The sequence below is a fragment of the Marmota monax genome, unplaced genomic scaffold (genome assembly GCF_021218885.2).
Source record: "Marmota monax isolate L192 unplaced genomic scaffold, Marmota_monax_Labrador192_F-V1.1 WCK01_AAM20220418_F8-fsc00005, whole genome shotgun sequence".
NCBI classification, from domain to species: domain Eukaryota; kingdom Metazoa; phylum Chordata; class Mammalia; order Rodentia; family Sciuridae; genus Marmota; species Marmota monax.
The window spans coordinates 14597219-14622529 of record NW_026692254.1 but is presented as its reverse complement, the minus strand read 5'-3'; the positions used below and the strand labels follow the sequence as shown (position 1 = coordinate 14622529).

The 25311-nt window shown below is 50.1% G+C and overlaps 1 protein-coding gene across 2 annotated transcripts in view; it reads left to right on the top strand.

Annotated features, from left to right (window-relative positions):
* Positions 1-18832, top strand: part of Lrrk1 (leucine rich repeat kinase 1) — a 162207-nt gene extending 143375 nt beyond the window's left edge. For both annotated transcript variants that reach the window (XM_046435941.2, XM_046435951.2), the window contains 9 exons: positions 1760-1957; positions 3322-3599; positions 5366-5560; positions 6382-6533; positions 10293-10410; positions 11472-11588; positions 14121-14971; positions 15421-15522; positions 17471-18832. In XM_046435941.2, the coding sequence (XP_046291897.1) occupies positions 1760-1957; positions 3322-3599; positions 5366-5560; positions 6382-6533; positions 10293-10410; positions 11472-11588; positions 14121-14971; positions 15421-15522; positions 17471-17648 (2189 nt within the window). In that variant the 3' untranslated portion in view covers positions 17649-18832. The remainder of the gene's footprint in view (positions 1-1759; positions 1958-3321; positions 3600-5365; positions 5561-6381; positions 6534-10292; positions 10411-11471; positions 11589-14120; positions 14972-15420; positions 15523-17470) is intronic.
* The last annotated feature ends 6479 nt before the right edge of the window (positions 18833-25311 follow it).

Sequence of the window (25311 nt, the reverse complement as noted above, 5' to 3'; positions counted from 1 at the left end):
TCTAGCTCCCACACTATTGCATTGAGAATGAAGCTCTCAAAATGTGAACTTCAGGGGACATGTTCCAACCATGGTGCCATGTAATGCCCAGCCAGTCCTCCATCCAGCCTGCTGAAAATCACATTTTCCACTGCCCCTGGCTCAGAATAGGTCAACTGTGCGGTCATAAAGCTAATTTATACTCCTGGTAGCAAAATTAGAATCACAGACAAATATACAGAACATAGAAAGGAAGAGACAAACTTATTATTGTCTGAAGAGACTGTGACTTTCTGCATAGAAGATCTAACAGACTTGGTTGACAAATGTCAGAGCCAATCAGGGCTTCCTGAAATTGCTAGACATGAAAAGAGCATCCAAATTCAGCGGTGTCCCAATATACAACAAGGGCCCATTAGCAACGTGCTCCATGATAAAAACCATAAAATAAAAACCATGTGGTATCAAGGAATAACCAGCGTATCATTCCATTTAGTTCTCCTCTGAATCCCAACAGGGCGTATCTACATGTAATTTGATTAACTGTAAAATGCACGTGCAATGAGAAAATCCTAGAACTGAGAACATTGACAACAGAAGACAAAGCGCAGAGGACTGCCCTGAAAATGTCATGACGTGAATCTGCAGACATTAAGGCCATTTCCTTCTGGGGCAGGCCTAGGCCTGCACAGGCAGGGAGCTGGCGGACTGCAGAGATGATACAGCAGGTCAGGGGAGAAGACACACCAAATGGAGTGCAGATTTGAATCTTATTGCACACCATAAATTTCTAATGGGTTAAGGACCCAATGTCGAAAACAAAAGCTTTATACTTAAGAACCAAGTGGCTGCACACACAGATCTGGCATAGCCAGTGCCTTCGAACACGCAGATTTTCATGCTGTTTAAACTCTCACCCCCAACAATCACCTATTATAACTTCTAAACATAGAGGAGAGACAGAATCAAGAGGACAAGACAGTCAGAACACAAGAGGACAAACAGGGCCTGCATGCACCCTGCCTGGTGGCCTAGGGCCCAGCTGATTCTGTGTATGTGGGTCACACCCGGCAGGCAGTGTCCTGACCCCTCCAGGGTCTCGTGCAGGCTGTCATGAATTTTAAGGGTAATGGAAGAAGTTTACAGTGTAGGGTTGGAAATCACCCACCACCTCCCGGACCTGTCTCCTCTGGCCTGAGATGATTGTCACAGGCCAGTGGCCCTGGGCTCTGGTGGTTTCCACCTTTAGGGATCCTGGCTACTAGCAGCAACTTAAGCCTTAGCATCCTTGAGGGGACAGAGGAAGGGGCCTTGTTAAGGGGACTTGTTCCAGACATTTCCTGACTCAGCTGCTGAGTGAGATGCCACAGATGCAAAAGAAAGAAGACATAATTGGGACTCCTAGGTAGTAAACCATGGGTCTGGGGTGAGAGCCCTCTCTGGGTGACAAGGGTGGGCACATGTGGCAGTCCTCCATCAAGAGGGCCAGGTGGCCCTTAGTGGGTACTCGGCGACTGCCAAAAGTTACAGGGCCACATTTAGTGCTTGAAAAGGAGGGGGCTTAGCATCAGCCCACGGTACCACCCCCTGGTGCCAAATTCTGGGCAATGACATTGCAATCCCTTATTCAGTGTGTGCCTGAAGATGTAAATCCCTGCCCCACCTGACCCCTCCCATCCTGCGAGGCCCCCCTTGTCATGTGGCCCTTGGGAGGCTGCCTCACCCATGCCCAAGCCCTTTGTCCTCCCTGGGTGGCTAAAGGCTATGCTGTCCCCCACAGACACCATGTTGAGGCACCTGCGGGCCACAGATGCCATGAAGAACTTCTCGGAGTTCCGGCAGGAGGCCAGCATGCTGCACGCCCTGCAGCACCCCTGCATCGTGTCGCTCATCGGCATCAGCATCCACCCGCTCTGCTTCGCCCTGGAGCTCGCCCCGCTCAGCAGCCTCAACACGGTGCTGTCTGAGAACGCCAAAGGTACGGGCCACTCAGAGGACAGCCTCCAGGGGGTTGCCTGGGCCCTGCCTCCAGGAGGCCACCAGGGCAGTGGGGCTGGCAGGGCAGGCCTCAGGGAGGCCGTGGGCCCAAGGCCTCCCCCCAGGCTGACCCGGCTATCTGGGTACAAAAGTAGAGAGCCACAGGTGGTCTCAGTGACCCAGTCCCATGGCAAGGCTCCCCACCAGGCCTAAACCCTTGATGGTGACTTTGGTAGGGCCTGAGGACCTCCCACTCTAGAGTCACAGAACCAGGTTCCAAATCCTGGTTGCCATAACCTGCTTATTTTACTTTCCTATAAGAGAGATAATAATAGCCCCTAGAGAGGGCATCGAGCTTAAATGAGGCAGCCCCAGGTGGGCCCAAATTATAGCAGCTGGCACCCCAAGCCCACCAGCTACGAAACTAAATCCCTTCTCTGACTAAGGCACTATGCTGCCCACCATTGTCAAGTCTGAGACCCTGGGTTCCGTTGTAACATATCTGAATCTTTTAAGAAATTTAAAAGGAATTTACCTTGAGAAATGCTGACTAAACTCCAAAGAGCTGCCAAAAGAATGAAAGTTGGTATCTTTGGACTAAAGAAGAAATGGTATTAAAATCAGTCCCTTCTCCCTCCGTGAAAAGGGAAAATTTAAAATGAACTTCTTGTATCTGCAGCTCTGTTCTCCAGAGCGAGACCACCCTGACCTGACATGAACTAATGGGATTTTGAATCCTTGCCCTTGTAGTGAAAACACCAGCAATTCCAAGCATGAGATGGCATGAAAGGAGCTCTCACAGGAGCATTTCTATTTGAAATACCATTTCATTTAAAAAGAACATTCTCTGTCCATCTTGAAAAATAGCCCGCACCAGTGGGACTTAGAGTATTGGGAGATGGATTAGCCAACTTTTCACCACTGAGACAGAATAGCTGACAAAAGCCACTTAAAAGAAGGCTAGATTTATTTTGGCTCATGGTTTCAATCCCTGGTTGCTTGGCCCTGTTGCCTTGGGCCAGTGGTGGCAGTACATCATGGTGGGAGAGAAGGCAGCCCACCTCGTGGCGGCCAGGGAGCAGAAAGGGAGAGGGGAGGGACCAGGGTCCCCTTAGGCCCTTCAAGGTCATGCTCCCAGTGACCTAACTTCCTTCCACTAGGTCCTACCTCTCGAAGGTGCCACCACCTCCCAGTAGTGCTACAGGCTGGGAATCAAGATTTTAACACACGGGCCTTTGGGAACAAACGATAGCAGGAGAGAGAATGGAAGAATGGGAGACAGTTACCACAATGTTCATTTTATTCCAAAAAAAATTGAAATTTTGATGGATTTTAAAGTTGTTATATTTTTTTTCTTCTTGCAAGATTCTTCCTTTATGCCCCTGGGACACATGCTCACCCAAAAAATAGCCTACCAGATTGCCTCAGGCCTGGCCTACCTGCACAAAAAGAACATCATCTTCTGCGACCTGAAGTCGGACAACATCCTGGTGTGGTCCCTGGATGTCAAGGAACACATCAACATCAAGCTGTCTGACTACGGGATCTCACGGCAGTCCTTTCATGAGGGAGCCCTGGGTGTGGAGGGCACCCCTGGCTACCAGGCCCCAGAGATCAGGCCTCGCATCGTGTATGATGAGAAGGTACCTGCCCAACCCACTGCTGTCCCTGGCCCCGCCCCAAGTCCCTTCTGAGGCCAGCCAAACAGTCCTAATGGCCCCTTGGAGCTTCCCAGCTCAGCAGCCCCTCAGCACTTTTCTCTCTCTCTCTGACCTTGCTCTGACCTTGCTCAGTGAGGGAGGTTCTGGCTTAAGTGGGAAGGACGCAGGGGCCTCTATCTGCTCTTGACAAGGTTGACTTTTCCTTAGGCTCAGAATTGTCAAACCTCAATTCATAAACATTGTACAGGCTGTAAAGAGTCTGAGACAGAACTGGCTCTGGATTTGGGACTCAATTATGACATTTGATGTACAAAATGAGGACAGAAGACCAGCCTTGCATGGTGCTCTTGAGAAGCAGATAGAGTAAATGTGATAAAGGCTACTAGCCCATAGGGGCTGGCTACAAGGTGCTGGCCAAATCAAATGCCAAACCAGAGGACAGAAAATTCTAGCAGGACCATTATGGCTTCCCCAGGCAATTGCATAGCCAGTCTTTTTTTAAAAAAATATTTTTTAATTGTAGGTAGACACAATATCTTTGTTTTATTTATTTATTTATTTATTTATTTATTTATTTATGTGGTGCTGAGGATCGAACCCAGGGCCTTGCACGGGCTAGGCAAGCACTCTACCACTGAGCCACAACTCCAGCCCCAGAATAGCCAGTCTTAATTCAGACAATAGCTAATGTTTATCTTCTTCCCTGATAACTGGTAGATGCAAGTACTCAGACAACTTGAAATTATCTCTGCCACACTGTGCTGCATCTAGTACTGGCCTTGTTAATTAATCACCCAGCATAGAAATTCCCCTCATCTGCAATTTCTGATTATTGGGTGATTCTTAGATGGATCATTGACTAGTTGCTTTGAGAATGACCTAAGCATATCAACTTGGCACCTGTGTTTGTTGCTCAAGATACAAAAGTCAAATCAAAGCAACAGAAATCAGAGCTTCTTCATAGCACATAGCACAGATAAGGTGTTCACCCTAAAACTTGGATTTTAATTAGAAACAGTCACATTAAAACTTTTCCAGTCTTTTCTCAGCCATTCTCCTGCTGAAAGTTATTTCTTGACCCTTATAAGTTATGCAGGTGCCTGTATAATTCTTTCCTTGGTGGGCCTTTTTATGAAAATTAAAATGAGAGACACAGATTGTAATCTAGGAGATACTCCCAGTCTGTGAGTTACATACACAGCCCCTCTGCAAAACCTGTTAAGCCAAGGGTCTTGCCATCATTATGGCCCTTAATCAATACCTAGCAAGCTCTCACTGTGAGTTTATTGGTTAGAAGGATGAATGGATGGGTGGGGTGGATGGGATGAATGAATTAATGGACAGTAGGACAGGAAGTCAGATAGATAGGTGGATGGGAAGAATAAAATACGGAAAGATGAATAGATAAATTCACAGAAGGACAGGTAGTCAGATAGATGCGTGGATGGGTAGATGGATGGATAGAAAATGGGTAGATAAATAAAAGAACAGGTGGTTGGAAGGATACATGAATAGGTAGATGGGAGAATGTGTAGATAAATGGACAGAAAGACCAATGGTTGATTGGATGGACAGATGGAGATAGATGGATGAATTGGTGGAGGGATCACTGGTGGTCTTCCTTTAGCAGGACCCATGTTTTCCTTGTTTAATTGTGTCTGTCTCCCTGCTCCTCCACCTCAGGGCCAGCTTGCCAAAAGCCACTGGGCTCAGGCAGGAGACCTGACTTGGCTTGCCTCTCTGCCCAGGTAGATATGTTCTCCTATGGGATGGTGCTCTACGAGTTGCTGTCGGGACAGCGTCCTGCATTGGGCCACCACCAGCTTCAGATTGCCAAGAAGCTGTCCAAGGGCATCCGCCCCATTCTGGGGCAGCCAGAGGAAGTCCAGTTCCATCGACTCCAGGCACTCATGATGGAGTGCTGGGACACAAAACCAGAAAAGGTACAGAGGGGAAGGCGGGCACAGTGCCTGGGGCCTGGGACCCCTGTCCTTGTGGCAGACTCAATGGCAAATGTGTGTATGGCTGCCCACCACCCTTTACTAAGAATCACAGGCAACCTTCTCTGATCACCTCTTCTATAGAGAGAGATTTAATGCCCCTAACATACCCAGTATCATTTTGTGTATTATTCTCAGGAAAAATGAACTTTCTTTTGATTTTTTCAGATTTGGGGATATTTGCATAGACTTTATTGGTTAAGTATACCTAATCCCCAAACCCAAAATGCTCTGAAATCCATAACTTTTGAGCATGATTCAACATGTGTATCAATTCCTTTATAGTAACATAACCTCTAATGCAAGAGCAGAGGAAATCTAAGTATCTCTTTGTAAAGTAATGGGGGGAATGGTTGCTTGTGAGAAACAAGGTTCACAGTACAGTAGTAAAGCTATTTTATTATTCATAGGGAGAAGCCCCACGTTTCAAGGTTAAATTCATTTATCAAATCAGACAGAGCTAGTTTAATGTACTGAGAATAAACAGGGTCTGAGAAAAACCCTTCACAAGAGTGTATATCCTCAGGAATGGCATGAAATAGTTGGGGTTAGGCTGACCCGACCAGCTGAGCTCAAGATGCTTGGCCAATGATGACCCAGAAGCCTAACTGGGTATGTTTCTGGTGCCTGAAATCCTCTGAGCCTCTTGTTAGGATCTGGTCCTGAACGACAAATTCCTTCATGCCCACCTGACTTGAGACAGCGGATCTCATGGGCAGAACTGGCTTGGACATGCTTATGACCAGGAGACCTCTGTCCCTCAGCGCCCGCTGGCCTTGTCCGTGGTGAGCCAGATGAAGGACCCGACCTTCGCCACCTTCATGTACATGCTGCCCTGTGGGAAGCAGACAGCCTTCTTCTCATCCCAGGGCCAGGAATACACCGTGGTGTTTTGGGATGGAAAAGAAGAATCCAGGTAACCCCCGGATGCCTGTCCTGTCCTACTGGTATTGGGGGTGTGATTGGAGAACAGAAAATCAGCGATGACCACAGTGAGCGTTGTTTAATGGACAGAGGGTAACAAGACTTTGTGAGAGTCCATTCAAGAGAGCAAGAAGAGAGAAAACTGAGTATGTACAGACACACAGTACAGTTTTAGGGTTAAGAGAGGCAAAAAAGGAAAAAAGGATGGTGTGTTGGGAACACAAGTCAGGGAGAGTTTGCTTTGAGAGGAAGCCGTCTGCCTGGTGATGCAGGACATTAAATAATGTTGCAGTGGGCAGTGAAGTCACTGCAGAGTGAGAGGAGGGGACCCAGAGCCAGGCAGGAGGGTCACCCTGCAATAGGAAGTCCAGTTGTAGCTCCTTTACTCAATGAAGTGGCAGGAAGAAGAAAAGCAGTGAGGGAGGTTGTGGATATTCCAGAAGGAAGGAGAGGGTACACGATGGGCCTGGGGAAGTCCAGGGTGCCGCAGGGTGGTGCTGAGGCCTACTTCAGGCTGGAGGTCCTGGGTTTGAAATGAGACCCACCAGCCTGGTTATGTGACCTTCCCCAGCTTGTTCCGCTTCTCAGATTGCAGAAGGGGCGACGAGGTGGTTTTCAGCAGCCAGGGTTTTGTCAGGCACAGGAGCAGGGTGCCTTTAAGGAAGTGATTGTATGACAGAGAAGGACTTGGAACCTAAGTGAGGCCATAAACCAGGGAAGGCCAAGGGTCGAGGTAGAGTAAGAGAGAGTTTCAGGGAGTAATGGTGTGAGGCGGAGTGAGCCGACAAGCCTGGAGGAGGTGGTCAGACAGCAGGTGCTTGGCATGGCATGGGCAGGAGGGACACAGTAGCAGCAGCAAGATCTGGAATGCAGCCTTGGGAAGGGTGGCTGGGATAGAGGGGGAAGAGACCACTGAAGAGCAAGCAGGAGGTCCCAGGGCATGAGAAAGGAAGTGTCAAAGACAAATCCCTGAGAAGTCACCATCTTGTGTGAGAACCTTCAGTCTCAGCCAGTGTGTGTTGCCTCTCACTTACCTAGTGAGACATCTTTGACAGTAGCCTTCTGATGAGCCCTGTGGCAAACATATTCAGGTGCCAAAGTCAGGGAAGGCTAGACAAAGTGAAGCCTGGGTAGTAATGAGACCAACGGAATGGACTTTGCCATTCTCTCTGGTCAGTCTGGGTACCATGTGCATCAGAGTCTATGCCACTGGGACAGAGGGTTGTGACATAGACACACACTAAAAAAAATGGTGCCTTAATGAAAGGAGTCATTCTAAAAAGGACAATAAGTATACCATCCTGCTGGGATACTTCTAAGGATAAAATAAAAACCAATTTTTTAGCCAGGCATAGTGGCACTTACATGTCTGTAATTCCAGTACCTTGGGAGGCTGAGGCAGGAGAATTACAAGTTTGAGGCCAGCCTCAGCAACTTAGCAAGGTCCTAAGCAACTTAGTGAGATTCTGTCTCAAAATTTTTTAAAAAAATTTTAATTTTAAAAACGCCTTAGTGGTAAAGTGCTCCTGGGTTTGATCTCTGGCACCAAAAAAAAATTAAAAAAAAAAAAAAAAAGCAGTTTTGCACAGCTGCCCTCCAGCCCTCCGTACCCACTGATCAACCAACTGCTGAGGGAAAACATTTTTTTAATTGTATCTGCACTGAACATGTATAAACTTTTTTGTGTCATTATTCCCTAAACAATAGAGTATGAGCATTATTTACATAGCATTTGCACTGTAGTATTATAAGTCATCTAGAGGATTAAACTCTGTGGGAAGATAGTATGAAAATATTTTGCCATTTTTTTATAAGGGACCTGAGTGTATGGAGACAGTGGATCTTGGAACCAATTCCCTGTGGATACAGGAGATGACTGTGTATTACACTGTCCTCAGTAATGACATTTTTGGTGGCAGTGTTATTGTTATTCTAACATATCGTGTGGTTGTGGGGTAAAGTTAATGAGTAATTATGTTGTTGTCATTGGAAACCATGATTTTCAGCATGAGCTAAAATGGGAATGGGATGTTAAGGTAAGTAGAAACCTTATAGTTCTGAATTGAAATTGCATGGACTTGGGAAATGTTTGGGTTTGGTGCCCACTGAAGAGACCTAGAAACAATAAGCAACCAAATACCCATGAACCCCGAGGACCAGATGGTGGTCTCTAAGTAATGAAGGGAAGCAGACCTCAGAGGAGAAGTGGCCAATTCCAGGTCTGGGGTGGGACATGAACCTGGGACATTTGACACATGAGAAGCAAAATGTCCTCAGAGACTTCTGAGATATTCAAAGGGATTCCGGAGCCAACCTGTCCTGCTGGTGCTAGGTTGGGCCCCGCTCCACACACCTGGGGATGCTTTCTTTATCTTCTCAGTCTTGTACACACAGTGGGGTATTGGAGATAGCTCTGCTCAGGACACAGAAAGCTCATTCCCAGAGGGAAGAGAGAGGCCTCTTTGTTAACCTGTGAAGGTTATTGAAATCTCTCCACCAGCCTGAAGAAGGACAAGCTCACAGGAAGGGAGGAGGGCTTCCGGCCAGATGCACAGGGCAGGGAGCCTGGAGAGTCGGGGTGGAGCAGAACTTGTGATTTATCCCTGAGTTACAGAAGGAAAGGAGGCCTGAGGAAAGAAAGGGCAAGCTGATAAACACAATCCACCTGTGACAAAATTCTGACTGGAAGGAATAGGGGTATAACATTTATTGTCTTTCATATTTCAATTTTTTTCTAAGTGAAAGCTGTTTGCAATGTGAGGAAAAAGAATGGAGAAAATGTGGACAAATATTACTCTGAAGAAAGTTTGGTTTGCTGTTTTGTTCGCCCATTCTTATCATCTGCAAATCACGTGTTATCAGTCAAAGATGGCGAGGTTCCCAAAAGATGGCAGCAGGAAACATCTTACAGTGTGGATTCCTGATCACTAGCTTAACTTGCTCTCTCGGATTGGGGAGAAAAGCTGTGCGCTCTGGGATGCATAACTAACTGCCTCCCCGACTTCACCTCCTCTTCTGTACAGAGGACACAGGGGACATCTACCCGAGATGTCAGGGAGGCAGTGGTGCTGGGACTGCCAGGCCTTCACCCAAGGTCCAGCTCTCGTAAATGACTGCTCACTAGCTCTCAGAGGACTCATGACGGGGACACGTTTGGAGACTCCACACCAGGCTACTTGGAATTCACCCATCTTGTCTTTAGCTTTGGCCTTGTTACTCGGCTCAAGGGACCACCCTTGTGGGCACAGTCTAGCCATTGAAAGATAGCTAGATAGTGAGTGGTCTGGGTGGAAGTGACTTTTCTTCAGGCTGGGAACAACTTTCTTAACCCTCAAAAGTCATTAAAAAAAAAAAAGTCAGGCTAGGGTTGTGGCTCAGCAGTAGAGCACTCACCTAGCATGTGTGAGGTACCAGGTTCAATCCTCAGCACCACATATAAATAAATAAATAAAAGGTATTGTGTCCATCTCAACTAAGAAATACATATTTTTTTTTAAATCTTTCTTCCTTTGGGAATATTCTTTCCCTGCAATGTTCAAGCATCACTACTGAGCAGGCAGAACCTAGGCCCACCCAATGGCATGAAGTGGGGACCTTGACCTCTCAGATGTGCTCTAGTTTCCAGGGGCAAACAAGGCCCAAAGGTGATGTCCTCCTCCAAGGTCATTATATTATATAGTATACCAGGCATGGGTGAGGGAGGTGGCCCCTTGGCCACAGGGAATTGACCACATGTTGCTGCTGATCGCAGGAACTACACGGTGGTAAACACTGAGAAAGGCCTTCTGGAAGTGCAGAGGATGACCTGTGCTGGGATGAAGATGAGCTGTCAGCTCAAGGTCCAGAGCTCTCTGTGGACTGCCACCGAGGTAACCGCCTACTGCCACTGAGGTAACCCCCCAGAGCAGGCTCTACCAGAGTGCAGCCTTCAGGGGAACTAGATACATAAAAATAAAGGATGCCCACATCAACATGACTTTCAGGGAACCCCAGGTCATCCACAGGCCGTCCTCAGAGCAGTGCCATCAGCCCCGAGGCAGCAGCAAGTGAGCAAGGAGCTCAGCCCCACCTGCTGCTGGCAGCCAAGCTCAGGTGGAGAGTCAGGTGTAGACTCTCAGCAGGAGGAGAAACCCAGAAGGTTGGTGACATGTGCTGGTTCCACACGGCACATCCTCTAAGCTCTAAAACCTTTTGCCTTCACATCAGGGGAACCACTGAAAGGCCAAGGAGCTGACTTCTAAAAAACTCTGGGGAGAAATGCCCCAAAACAAATGCTCTGGAGTTATGGTAAGGGATAGGTTGCTGCCATCTTTCTATGCGATGTTTGAAAATGTTTGAAATACAGACCAGAGATTTTCAAAATAGTCATGTCTCTTAAGCCTTGGTCATTTCAACTTTAAGAATTATCCTAAGAAAGTAAACAAGACACACCCACACACGGAGAAATCTATAAGAATACTCATGCCCATATAAGTCATAGTAGTGAAAACTTAGAGTTTCTCTGACAACAGATTTGCCAAATTACAGTACACCCAAGTGACAGGCCATCAAGAGGTGCTCCAACATCATCCTTCATAGAGGAAGTGAGAACAAGGGCTCTGCCTTGGCGTATTGTCATTGTATTATGATGCCACTTTTGTCAGTACCACATACACACATAAACATCCGTGGAAGACCCACAGAAGTGCTGTGTCCTATAACCCCAAGAGTAATTTCCTCTAAATAATGGATTATGGGCAATTTTATTATCTTCTGGACTATTCTGTATTTTTCAAAGTTTCTACAAAGAGCAGAAATATATAAACAACCAACCAGAAACCCAAGTTAGTTTTTAAGGAACAAAGGAGATCCCTGAGGCCACGCGCACCCTGGTAGGAAATGGCAGTCCCTTCTGCTCGGGGTCTCACAGTGGGCTCGTCTGTCTCTGCAGGACCAGAAAATCTACATCTACAGCCTCAAGGGCATGTGCCCTTTGAACACACCCCAGCGGGCCTTGGACACTCCAGCTATTGTCACCTGCTTCTTGGCCGTACCTATTATTAAAAAGGTGAGTGGGGGGGCGGCGTGCGAGCCTCTGACTTCCCCTCCCTGTTCAGGTCTGCCTCCCACCTGGTCTGGACTGGGGAGTAGTAGAGCCACACCCTCTTGGATCACCTAGCCCCGGGCACATGGGCTTTGTCCACCTTAGAGACACTGGTGGCTAGCCATCATTAGCATAGAAAGCCTACTGACCCCAAGCAAATGCCACAACCCCTGACAGTGATTTTGGAGCAAATGGTGCAAGCCCCCAGATGCACATAGGCCCTTATGATGGCAGTGACATCAGGAGTCTCTTCTCCACCAGCACTGGCCAGTACCAGTGACCATGTCCCGGCAGGTCCAGCTTCTCACCTGTAGGGCAGCCAGTTCTCCTCCCCTCTGTCTGCCTCCTCTCAGCCTCTCACTGTCCACCCCAGACCTCAGTTCTTCTTTTGCCCAGGGTGGCCTGGCAGACTCATCTCCTCAACCTCCCAGGCCTGACCAAGTAGTGCTCTCCTCAACCCAGGCTCAGCCAGCTATGCCACACCTTGAGCTATCTAGAGACCCCCCACCCCACTGGCTTCCGTGACCCTCCCCATACTGCAGTACACTGTGCTGGGACCTCTCCATCCAGCCTCTGCCAGGAACAGTCTTCCACACACACCTCTTCTATACTCCCTCCTATTCAGTTCTCAAGATCGCAGGGGCCATGACCCACCAACAGAAGCTGCACTGTGTGGAAGGCAGCTGCCTGACTTTCCCAGGTTCTGTGGCCCTCTTGGGATCCAGGCACTGCTCAGGCAATTCTGACTCCGCCCCAGGGACCTGTTTGATTCACAGACACCCTTGCCAATGCATGCATTTCCTGGTGTCACTTATTAAAACGTGTTGAGTGTCATCATTCCATTCCAGTGTCCTCATCTGTAAAATGGGGATATTAAGAGATAGTGAAGTGGATCTCTGGGCTTAACGTTCCCAGAGCTCTAGGCGGGTGCACTTGTGTTATTACGACCCCCTGACAGTTGCAAAATATATGAGTTCTCTTCACCCTGCTCCAGTTTCATTTCTTTAAAAATGAAGAAGAAACAGGTATGAAATGAACCTCAGGATCATTTATGACTGTGGCCCCATGCCTGGGGCTGGGCAGCTTGGCCTGTACCAGAGCACAGGAGAGCAGGACACAAAGCGTTATTGAAGGCCATCGCTGGCCAGAGCCCCAAGCCAGGGTGCCACCTCCCACACGACCAGGGGGAATAAAGCCGGCTCTGTGCAGAGCCTCCTGTGAGGGGTGCCCGCCCTCTCGGAGGCCGTCCTGCCCACGGCCATGCAGGGCAGACCCCTGCATTCTTGCACGTGCACGTTCTCACCCAGCCAGGACGTGGCATTCACCACGCGGGCCAGGCTGAACCAGGACTGCAGATAGAACTGCAAGCCTGTTTGCCTTGGCCGCTTTCTAAAATCCTTCCAAAAATCCCGAAGGTGGATTTTGATAAACTTTCTTCAAGCTTCTTTCCCTGGATGTTGAGTCCCAGGCCAGTCACTCGGTTACCTTGGACAGCCCAACCCCCTGACTTGCCCTGACTCCCAACAAAGCTGCTTTCTGCCGCTCACCCTCCCTGGCAGGAGGCCTGGATCCTGCTGCATCCTGACTCTGCCTTTGTTCTGTGGAGCTCTGCCCACCCCTGCTGCCCTGGGGAAGCCTGGGGTGGGCCCAGCATTCAACACTATCCCTGCAACATTGGCCTCTGCCCAGAGACCTCCACTGGGTGACTGCAGAAGAGGTCATGCTCCACTGCAGGCCTGGGGGAACCCTAGAGACCCCATCAATGTCAGCAGTCCCGTGGGCATTTCAGAGGAGGAGTCAAGCTGGAAATCAGGCCAGGACATACTTTTAGGAGAGAGTTGAGTTGGGAGGGATTTCTTCCAGAATAAGTTCAGCAAACATGTATTATCCATTTGAAGAGAAAACTCTGTGGAGTACCAGGGCCACAGAGATGGATGAGACAGCTCTTCTCTGTGCCAGGCCAGTGCCCAGGGGACAGTGGTGGGCACAGGGACGTGGTCTCTGCTTTCATGGAGCATGCTGCCTAGCGTGGGTGAACCCCCAGGATGCCTACAGCTCTGTCATGTTATTAAGCAGTGTTCCTAGGAGGGAGGGCACCATGCTCTGCCTCTCAGGGAGGTCTTGGTGGCCTCAAAGGAGAAGCAGCTTCCTGCTGCTCATGCCGCAGGAAGCTAGCCCCAGCAGGGGTGGGTATGTGGTCCAGCTGACATCCATCTGCACTTGGTCATGTAGGCCCTGCTCCTCTGCTGCACATCCTTTGCCACATAGGAAGGAGTTTGGGGGTGGCTCTGCTGGGCCAAGGCTGCACCTCCTCTGTACCCTAGCCTAAAGGCTTCTGCTAGCAACCCCAGCCTTTCTAAGAGCTTTGCTTCTCTGGGTGCATTAGTAGAAATCATGTGCCCACCTGAGGCAAATATAAAATGAGTCTGGTTTGCATTCTCTTTCCTGGAATGGGGGGACCAAAAGGCCTCATGCGTCCCTTTCTCCTCCCCACAGAATTCCTTCCTGGTGCTGGCTGGCCTGGCTGATGGGCTTGTAGCTGTGTTTCCCGTGGTGCGGGGCACCCCGAATGACAGCTGTTGCTACCTGTGCTCCCACACAGCCAACAGGTCCAAGTTTGGCATCCCTGACGAAGACACACGGCAGAACCCCTACCCAGTGAAGGCCATGGAGGTGGTCAACAGTGGGTCCGAGGTCTGGTACAGCAACGGGCCGGGCCTCCTTGTCATTGACTGCATAGCCCTGGACATCAGCAGGCGGCTGGAGCCCTATGTGGCCCCCTCAGTTGTCATGTCAGTTGTGTGCAGCTCAGATTGCAGGGGGGAGGAGATTGTCTGGTGCCTGGACGACAAGGCCAACTCCTTGGTTATGTACCATTCGGCCACCTACCAGCTGTGTGCCCGATACTTCTGCGGGGACCCCAGCCCCCTTAGGGACATGTTTCCCGTGCGACCCTCAGGCCCAGAACCCCCGTGCAGCCACACAACCAGCCTGAAGGGGCCCAATGGAGACTTCATCGCAGACGTGAGCATAATGTACAGCGAGGAGCTGGGCACGCAGATCCTGACCCACCAGGACTCGCTGACCGACTACTGCTCCATGTCCTCCTACTCCTCTTCCCCACCTCACAGGGCCACCAGGTCCCTCTCCAGCCTGCCCAGCTCCCCAGCCAGCTGTTCCAGTGTGCCTTTCTCCACTGACTATGAGGACTCAGACAGGCTGCAGGAGCCCAGTGCTGCCTCCGACAGGTCTGAGCACGACCTGACCCCCATGGACGGGGAGACCTTCAGCCAGCACCTGCAGGCTGTGAAGGTCCTCGCTGTCAAAGACCTCATCTGGGTCCCCAGGTAAGTTTCCTGGTGGGGGCGGAGGGTCGCCATCCTGTGCTGCCACGGCTCTTGCTCTGGGGATGAGGCAAGCAGAACCCTGTGGCTTCCTTTAAAGATAATGTCCAGACCCACCAGGGCCTATTCTTCCAAGGATTTGCTCCCTCAGTTTTGGAATCGGGAGTGATCTCCTTAGCAAATCTTAGAATGGCCACAGAGAAAAAGCTCATCTGCCCACTATAGAGTTATGGTGCCCCGAAAGGAGAGCCACAGTCAACTGTGATTGGGTTTCCTGCTGGGAACGTTCTTTATCTGCTTCACAGGGTGTACCTTCTCTGTAACTTAAAACCTTAGCAGAAACTGCACATTTGTTACTTGGCGGCCATGCCTTTCAGCACACAGCGCCATCCCCCCAGAGAGCACGGCCAGGCATACACAAACACTTGCCCCTCTTGGTTTTGGTTTCTTAGGCGTGGCGGAGATGTTATTGTCATTGGCCTGGAGAAGGATTCAGGTGCCCAGCGGGGACGTGTCATTGCTGTCTTAAAAGCCCGAGAGCTGACTTCTCATGGGTAAGGCTGAGGGAGGGGCTTCTGTGGGATCCAGGGGAGCAGTGTAGGGAACCTAAGACCCCACCCCAGGTCCTATAGGACAGCCTGATGTCCCTCCTGCCCTTCTGTTCCCACAAGTAAACACCATCCAACAACATGTGGTTGCAGCCACAGGTAAAACAGGAACAAGATGGGGTCCTCCAGGCAGTTCCCAGGAGCTCAGCAAATACCAGTATATAGAGCATTAGCCACTGGCCAGGGCCATCTGCTTCTGGAGTACCCAGTGCACTTGTAGATCAAGCACCTTGCTGGGTGGGTGCCTCTAGGACAAGAGTCCAATTGCAATTAAAATAGGGATCCCTCCAGGTGATTCAAAGTATCCTTCCTGCCAAGGAGGAGAGCCCTGCCAGAGGTGACCTTCCTACCCATTTAGCACCAGGCAGGGCCAGATGACACAGGCACACTCCACTCTTTGCCATCTCCAAGCCTGGGGGCATGACTAAACAGGCATGTCTGTGTCCACCAGGAGGCTGTCAGGGCGGGAAGGCCTGTCCAGAACATGGTCTCCACGGAAAGACTGGAGCAGGACTACAGTTTCTAGTGGTGTCTGCTTCCTCACTTTGACTCTGAGGCCCCACATGGTAAATCTCTCTTGTGAAAAGCGCCCTCCGTTCAAACATATTTGTGTGGGCACATGTGGGTGTGTTTGTGCATACACACACATGCACACACTGGAACACCTCCACGTCACATTAGTCTTGTTTCTATGCAGTGTGAGCAGAAATCCACAGGCAAGGGTTTTATTTCGTCTGGAACATAAGGGGCTAGAGAAATCCCTCTCAGTCTGTTTCCCCCAGAGCATGACTATGACCAAAGAGACATCCATGGCAATTCTACTCCTTTGACCACCAACATTGAGCTTTCTCGGCGAGTCCTGGAGCCAGTGACCCTTGGTCAGTGAGTGCTTATAGAAGTGATATTGGGGTTTGATCCCCAGCCCTGGCTGAGATTTGGACAGAAGCCTTGAGCTGAACTAGTTCCCAGCTTGCAGGTTGGACTTCTGGGATCAAGTGGGTCTGCAGAACCCAGCTCAGTGAACCTTGGAATTCCTGTCATTAGTGTCCCTTAAGTTTTACCTGGTATTCTTTTTCATATTCATCCCCCAAAGCTAGGTTTTTCTAAAAAGCCAGGTTATAGGGAAAAAGACCCTGAGCAGCAGCTCAGAGTCAGGACCTGGCAAGGCCACTAGGAAGTGGAAGGCTTCTGGACATCCTGATTTACAGAAGGCACTCAGTGCTCAGCAAGGCACATATACTGGACCCAGAAAGAGAAGACACAGATAGTACATTCCTGGAGGTGGGCCACCAGCCCATAGAGAGACCACCAGCAGAGGAAGTCCATGGAGGAGCTGCCTACTGTGGCCCAAAGGGAAACTTATGCACACACAGATCATGCACAAAACCAAAAAAAAATCGTATACAGTTATGACTGTGGGGCAGCAGGCTTTCTACCTAATGTATTACCCTGTGTCCTCCAAGCACGTGGAAGTGCAGTGAGAGAAGAAGAATCCCACTGAGCTTTCGGCAAGGGAATTGACAAGCCCAGACTCCATAGTGGGCCGTTCACCAGCAGGAGTTCAGGTCAATGGTATTTTCTGAACACTTCAAGGTCGAAGAAGGCACGAAAGGTGCTTGCTCTGGTTGCATCAGTGGCCTTCCAGGGTCTTGGTCCCTTTCCGATAATTTCCATTAGCATGAACTGCTGCCCTCAGCCCCTCGGGACTCTTCATATAAAGCTCAGTCTCCAGGCTGCAACCACATGGGAGCATCCAAGCACATCCCAAAGCCAGACGGGGACACACACAACCCCCTTAGCCAGCTCTGTCCACTCCAAGGTGTGCAGGGTGATTGTACTGTCCCCCACTAAGTGGGGACCCCTATGGGTTTTCTCAGACCCCCTTTCTCTGCAGGGTGCTGGTGGACGCAGCTGTGGTGGCAAAGGACACGGTGGTGTGCGGCTTTGAAAACGAGAACACAGAGTGGTGCCTGGCTGTCTGGAGGGGCTGGGGCGCCAGGGAGTTTGACATTTTCTACCAGTCCTACGAGGAGCTGGGCCGGCTGGAGGCTTGCACACGCAAGAGAAGGTAATTCCCGTGGAAGGACCCAAGCGTGGAGCCAGCTGGCCCCAGGGGTGCTGCCTGAGCCCCCTGTCTGCAGCCCTCCCAGGATCCAGAGAACGGATGGAGTTCTGCCCTGAACCCTGTGCTGCTAAGTGCTGAGAAGTTACCTGCCTGGCTGTGGTTTGGGAGTTCTCAGGTTCTGCAGGGCAGTTACCTGAATACCCTGTCCCCCTATTGCTGGTTTTAGAGCCCAAGGGAAGACAGTGGGGTCTGGTCAGGAGGGGCCTCCTCCATCAGCTTCCAAGAGTGGGAGGGACCCCATTCTGGGCTGGGTCCCACAAAGGGGGGCCAGGCCTTCCTGGCATAATGGGCCCTCCCTGTCTCAGATGGAATTACACTAGAGCCTCCCTGTTGAGGAGCCGTTCGGGGCAGGATGGGAGGAGGGCTGTGACCCCTGGCCCTTCCCCCGTAGAGACCCCAGTCACTCGGCCCATTTCCCAAGCTCAAGTCCCCAGAGCATGGGGCCCTGCTTGAGCGAGCTGAGATCGGGTATCTATCTGGGCAAAGTCTCTGTGTGAGAAACCCCCAGAAGGACCCTGGGCACGGAGAGTCGCCTAAGCTTAGGGAATGAATGAGCTCCCTTAAGTGCCACGGCCGGAAAACCCCGTGCGAGGGCACCCGCTGGCCTTTACATTCTTCTCCCACCAACAAAAGGAAGGAGAAACCTAGTCAGCAGGATTTGCAAAGGGCCCTGTGTTTATGCTTAGTAAGATAAACTTGGACACAGCTGAGCACAAGCCCTGTTTGTTTGCACATGTTTATCACTTTAGCAAATTAAGTAATATCTCAGTGGTCAGGCCTCTGGTTGTGAAATCACATGGTATGGGGCTTCTACCAAATTATGTATTTGTTCAACATTTACTGCACACATGGACAGCAGACTATGAAAAGTGAAATTGTTAACCGGGGATGTATGGGCACGACAGGGAGCAGTTTTGTAAATCGTACGCACCCATATCCCCATCTTTGCCAAGACTTGCCATTTGAGACTGCCTGACCAGAGTGGAAGTCCAAATGTGAGACCACATTCCAGCTCAAGGTGATGAACCTTTTTCTAAAATTAAATTATAAAAGTCCAACTTATGATTTGTGGGGTGTGCAGGCAGATGTGACTCCTTTTATCTGAAAATAAACAGACCTTCAAGAATGAAACCGCGGTCTCTTGTCTGTTGAGTGCTTGGGACAGCTACACACCTGGGTCCTTCCCAGCTCACTCACTGTCCCGGGTGGGAACGGACAGCCCGTTTTCAGCCCTCTGCTACCAGCTTGCAGGCTGCCTCATACCGGTGTCCATGAGCAGAGACAAAGACTGTCAGTCACAGGCCTGGGAAAACAAATCCCCCACTTCCCTTTACAAGCCTGGGCCAAGTCCTGGGGAACTGGAGGTCCATACCTCCTGCCCAGTCCACAGTCTTGCTCCATCCTGGCCTCTCAGCATGGTCTTAGAGATCCCCATTCTCCCTCTCCTCTCTTCTCAGGGCCCCACAGCTGCCTAATTACCCCCCAAATGCAAACCAGATCTTGTATGTGCCCCACCCAGTGCCTGTGCCTTGTGTTTACTGCAGCCAGACTACTTTGCCAGAACACCATCTCTCCTCTACCACCCAACCTACCTCTCCAAACTCTCCTCCTGACCTGGGTCCATGCTGGTGCGAGGAGAACCTACAGGGACCCTTCACACCATGGTTAGAAATTATGCAGAAAATGGTTCATGAACTTAACTACATAAAAAAAAATAGAAACTTAAATAGAAAACTTACCACTAAGTCTGAAGGTGAGCAATCAAGTGGGAAAAAATAGCAACAGAAATGAGAGGTGAATAGCTCACTTATCATGTTTGAAGCATCTGTACCCCTCAATAGGAATGAGAAAACCCAATAGGAAAAAAAAGGTGAAGGGTGTGAGCAGGCAGCTGAATTAGTAAGAAATGCAAACAGGCCCATAAACATTAAAGCTGGACCTCACCCAACTGTAAGCAAAAAGTCATGATACGGTGCCATTTACCCACACATTGAAAAGATCAAAGGGCCAGCAATTATTTCTTGAGTATCTACTATCAGGCACTGTCATTATTACCCAGTGAAAATCACAAGAATATTGGGAAGCAAGAGAATCTGTATTGTGAGAATATTCTGTGAGACAAGAATATCTGCTTCCAAGAGCTCACTTCTCCTGGGAGAGGTGGCTATGAACACACAGATGAAATCAAAGGCATGCTAGCCAATACAATCAGGAAACTGGTAGCCTACGGCCACATTTAACTGAGGCTGGGAAAGACTGGCATGTGGAGGTGCCATCTGAGACGGAGGCATTGTGTGGAGATCTCGGCAGCAGCTGAAAGGGGTCACATGTGCAAAGGCCCAGGCCTCTGCTTACCGGCAGACAACACCCACGCCTCCTCCCACCCACTGCCCTGCACCTGGAAAAACAGTGGCCTTTTGGACAACCACTCATCAGCAGGGCTGCCACCACCTTCCCAGGATGCTGACTGCTCAAACCCATGGGATCTTTGCAATGACACGTGGGAAGGCTAGCAGACCCACCTCCCTGCTCAACGCCTTCAGGGCTAGAGTGAGGGCTATTATCCTGCCATTCCTCCTACCGAAAGCACCAGGGAAGCCCCTGAGGAGATGTGTGGACCCAGAAACTCCCCAAGGCTCAGGGGAAAACAGCAAGGTATGAAATATCCCCAGGCATCAGCAGGCTGCTGCCCTGGAAAGAGCCAGGGATTCTAGCAAATCAGGCCCTGGGGCCTCCCACCTCTAAATGCCTGTTGATATCTTGTATTCCAGACAGAACTGAAGAGTTGGCAGGGGGATCGTTAGTTATGATGACACTTTGACAATCGCTGTGGCAGAAACTGCTAGCTGCACCCTTCTGCTCAGTAACAGACCCTGATTTTGCTGGTGCCTCTTCTCCCAGCTGACTTTGCAGGTGGGGTGGTCCTGAGGCTGAGCTCCATCCAGGGGCGATATGGATGTGTCCAGAATACGATTAGAATGAGCACCATCAAGGGGAACTGGGGTCATCAAGAGACCTTTTGACCCTGTCCCTTTCCCCCCTCTTCCTTTCAGGCCACTCCCTGGGGTTGGTGATGAGAGGCACCCTTCGTGCCAACCTTGGCTGCCCACCTGCAGGCTTCTCATGACATAATGGGGGGAAAAAACCACTTTCTTGTTCAAGCCCATGTTTTTCAACTCTCAATAATGGCTTCCAAATGAAATTCCTAAATATTCAGATATATTTTCCATTAACCCAACCAGAGCCCTGTGAGTTAGCAATTGAGCTGGCCCTAACAAACCTCTGTGCAAGTTCAGGCAGAGAGATCAGAGCCAATGATGGAGTGGAACGCGGTGGGGCCAGACGTGCCCCAGAGCTTAATTGGGCAGTAAGCGCAGGGTGTGGTATGGGCTGCGATTCCTCCAGGACAACAAGCAGTCATTGCCTCCCCACACCACAGCTGCAGAGGGGGCAGGGGTCTAGCCTAGTTGCTCAATCCCCAAATATAGGGTACGATGGCTTTAATGTCCTGAGAGGTTAAGGCCTCCACCCTGGGCAAGCTGCCCCACCTCTGTGGCCCTGGCTTCTCCACGAAACAGCCACAGCTCTTCTTACTCCACTGAGAAGCCATGTGTGAGACAGCCCCAGCCCAGCCCCCAACCCAGGGCCAAGACCCGCTCCCTTATCCCCCATCCTGACACCCCCTCCCCTGCCTGGGAAGGACCCCCTAGGCAGCACAAGCTCTTGTCTGAAAACTACTTAAGGGAAATACAAGTGTCCTGTTGTGAAAGGTTCCACTTTATAAACCAAATCTGTGTCTTCAGAAGTACCAGCATGACTAACACCTGTGCTTGAACCAAGTTAAGGTGTAACACCTGAAAGAATAAACGAAGCCAGACCCAGCAGGGAACACCTGTAATCCCAGTGGCTCAGAAGGCTGAGGCAGGAGGGTTACAAACTCAAGGCCAGCCTCAGCAATTTAGTGAAGCCCTAAGCAACTTAAGTGAAACCCTTTCTCAAAATAAAAAATAAAGGTTTGGGGCTGGGGCTCAGTGGCAGAGCACTTACCTAGCATGTGTGAAGCACTGGGTTGGATCCTTAGCACCACATAAAAATAAACAAATAAAATAAATATGTGCTGTCCATCTAAAATAGAAAAATATTTTTTTAATAATAAAATTTTTTTTTAAAAAAAAGAGCTGGGCATGTGGCTCTGTCATTAAGTGTGCCCTAGTACCCAAAAAAAAAAAAAAAAAGAGTAAGTGAAAAAGTGGATAAGATGACTGGGGTATTTCGAAGTCTCACTTGGGAATATATGTTTTGAAAAATGAAATCAGAATAATGGTTGGAATACAAATAAAGTAGATGTCCACTTTACCATTGGTGGTCTCTGCCACCAAGGCTGTCATCACTGCTGTTCCAGATGGTCAAGGTGCATTCCTTGGTCCGTGGTGGTCAGTCAGCGGGTGGGGAGAGGCCATGTGACTAGTGCAGAAAATGAGTGTTGAGGGGAGGGGCACCCATCTTCCCTCATAGCCAGAGCCCTGCATTTCCTGTATGAGACCCCAGGTTGCTCCATCCCTCTGCCCTAGAACCACAGCATGAGTTGCAGTGTCTTCATGGCCCATGTCCTAGAAAGATGACCCACACGCACCCAGACAACCTGCCATGGATATGTGTCAAGAGTAGTAAGTAAAGTTGTGGCTGGGGCCACGGGGATTAGAAGGTGCTGTTACCTGAGCTCCCCCAGCCCATTCTAACTGGTATGTGCCCCCAACCTGCCACCAGCCCTCAACACCAGCACCATCCTGCACACACATGCCATGTCTCCTGCTCTGTCTTTCCCATGCTAGGAGTTTCTCAAGGAAAATGGCAACAAGGAGAGGTCTGGATGGGCAAAGAGTTCTCATCCTAGGAGAGCCGAGGGCAGGGCAGGGCCCAGACTCACATGCCCACTTCTCCCTTTACACAGGCTGCTGCCTCCTGCACAACTGAGCTGTCTCAGGAGGCACTTGGTAAATGCTGGTGTCCCCGTGTGTTCTGCTGGCTCTGCTGCCCGGATTAATGACTGTCATGAATATCCCCTTTGACACCTGTCCCCACATGCTCCTTGGCATCCCAACTTCCACGTCTCCGTTAGCTCCATCAGCTCTGGGATATACCAGCCACCATGCTCTCAGGAGGCATGGTCCCTCCGAGTACTCCCAGCTTGCACCAGGGACCCCATCTCTGCAGCACCAACATTCCATCACTGTCTATGTCCCCTGCTGACGAACAAACTCTTTAACTAGCTCAGTGCACAGCAAGCCCCCTGTGGCCATGACCTGGGCCCTTATTGTCACTCTCATCGTTTGGGGAAGTTGGCAATTCTCTACTCCAACCCCAATGGCCTGCCACTTTGTAGCTCCTGGGGCCCATGTTAGTCAGCTTTCCATTAATATAGCAAAATATCTGAGACAATTCATTCATAAAAGAAAAGGCTTTTTTTAACTCACAGTTCTGAAAGTTCCAGTCCAAGTTTGGGTAGACCAATTGATCTGGGCCTCTGGGGAGGCGCCAGATGGTATTGGCAAGGAGTATACAGCAGAGCCAACTGCTCAGCACACATCCAAAGAGAAAGACTGGATGGGCCAGAGACCCAAAGATATCTTTAAAAGGCACGACGGTAAGACCCAAGGACCTCCCACTAGGCTCCACCTCCTAAAGGTCACCACCTCTCAATAGCACCATCCTGGGGACCAAGACTGGAACACATAGACCTTGAGGGACACTTACTCAAACTATAGCAGGGCCTCAGCTTCCTCATCTGTAAAATGGGAGGATTCAGTGGAGGATGACTTGGCACAGTGAGACACAGCAAGAGCTGTGAGTGTCCACTCTCCTACAACCCTGGAGCATCAATAATCTGTTTCCTTAGTTTCATGAGCTTCAGTACATATCCTCCCAGCCCTTGAGCACCATCTACCAGCTGGCTTAACTGTTTCATTGCTTTCTGATAAAATGGAGGTCTGAATAGGTGAGGGTCTGTGGTTATTCAGCTTGCGGCCAGAATAGAAACTTGTTTCTGATGACTCCAGGTAATACTTGAGGTTTTGAACTTTAAGTCTCTCTCCCCTGGGCTCAGACTCAGTCCCCTCTCTGGTGTCATTCCAGGCACTTGACAGTCTGTCTCAATAGAGTGTGAGGCAGGCTAAGGCTTGCACCTGGAGAGACACATCTGCACCCTGAATTCTGGGCACCGGCCAGTCCCCAAAGAAGATCCTAAACAGCTCTGCTCAGTGTTCCTGGCGTCCACACATAGGGACAGGGGCCAGCCTCTTCACTTCCTCCTCAGCCTGGCCTCCCGCAGGATGTGCTGTGAGATGACATCCACCCCCAGCTCAGAATGACTCCCCCCTCCTCAAGGCCAGCCCATGTCAACCCTTCCTCTGAGCAATGTAGTCTCTACCCAGGTCTGCCGTGGGCAACCAGAGGAGGAACGAGGCATGAGAATGAGGTGGAAGGAACTAGAAAACACCTCCACCTCTGACACAGCTGCATCAGAGCACCAGAGCCTTCAATCAGTGCCACTGGAGAAGTGAAGGCGTATCAACTCATTATCTGTATTTTATTTATAAAAAAGTAGTTTAAATTTGATCTCAGGTACACTAGGTATCTGCAACACTCTATGCAAAGTTTCTGCTCCTCCACGGACCCACTGAGCAGACAATGAGCTGGAGCCAGCCTTCTCACAGGTGGGGAAATTCCCCCCACAGAGACGCAGGTCCCACACAAGGCCCAGGCCCCCTGGATTCGTGTACTTTAGGCTTCCTACATTGTTTACCCTTTCATTCACTGTTAGTTTCAGAGGTCATAATTGGGGAAACAGAGACCCAAATAGAGATCCACTGAAGACAGAGAGCATTGTGATGAGCCACCTCTGGGACAAGAGTCAGAAAACCAGAACCTGGCTCCTTCCTCCACTTCCTAGGTGAGAGGCCTGTGGCAGCCCCTCTCTCCTGTACCTCCAGCCCTTCCACAGGTCCTGACTCTCAGGTTGTGACGAAGATCCAAAGGCATGGACTCAGCAAACTCCCAAGTCCATTGTGATGGAGGCCATGGGCAACTCAGAATGGAAGAGCCCAAGACCCTTGTGCAATGGGAAGTGTGGCCAGGGACAGGGGCTTCTGCTTAGTCCTTTAAACTCCAAAAACCCAATACCCAGGATTTTTCTCCAAATCTCCCTCTTAGGGTTGTACCCCAAACCAAAGGAACCCATTCTTAAGGACTATTGCTCAAGGTGGTGGTAAAGGTAGGGTTTGGAGACACAGACGCAGGTTCCAATCCTGTTTCTTCCCATTGCCCACTCAGATCCAAGGTAACTTTTTCAGCCTCTGACATCTTTTTTTCCTCCCTGACAGGATAGGAAAATGATTCAAGATTTACGTGGTGGCACTGAACAGTAGGGACACACAAGGGGGCTTCAGTTAAATGGAAGTTCTCTGTGCCCTGCAGTAGACTCACCCGTGAGTGTGCATGTCCAGGTGGTACCCAGGTTCCAGAAGGCTGGGCCTACCCAGACCTAGAACAAGTTGAAAGGACATGTGCAGAGCGGACACCATAGGGATCAAACCCCTCACGGCAAAGTCCCT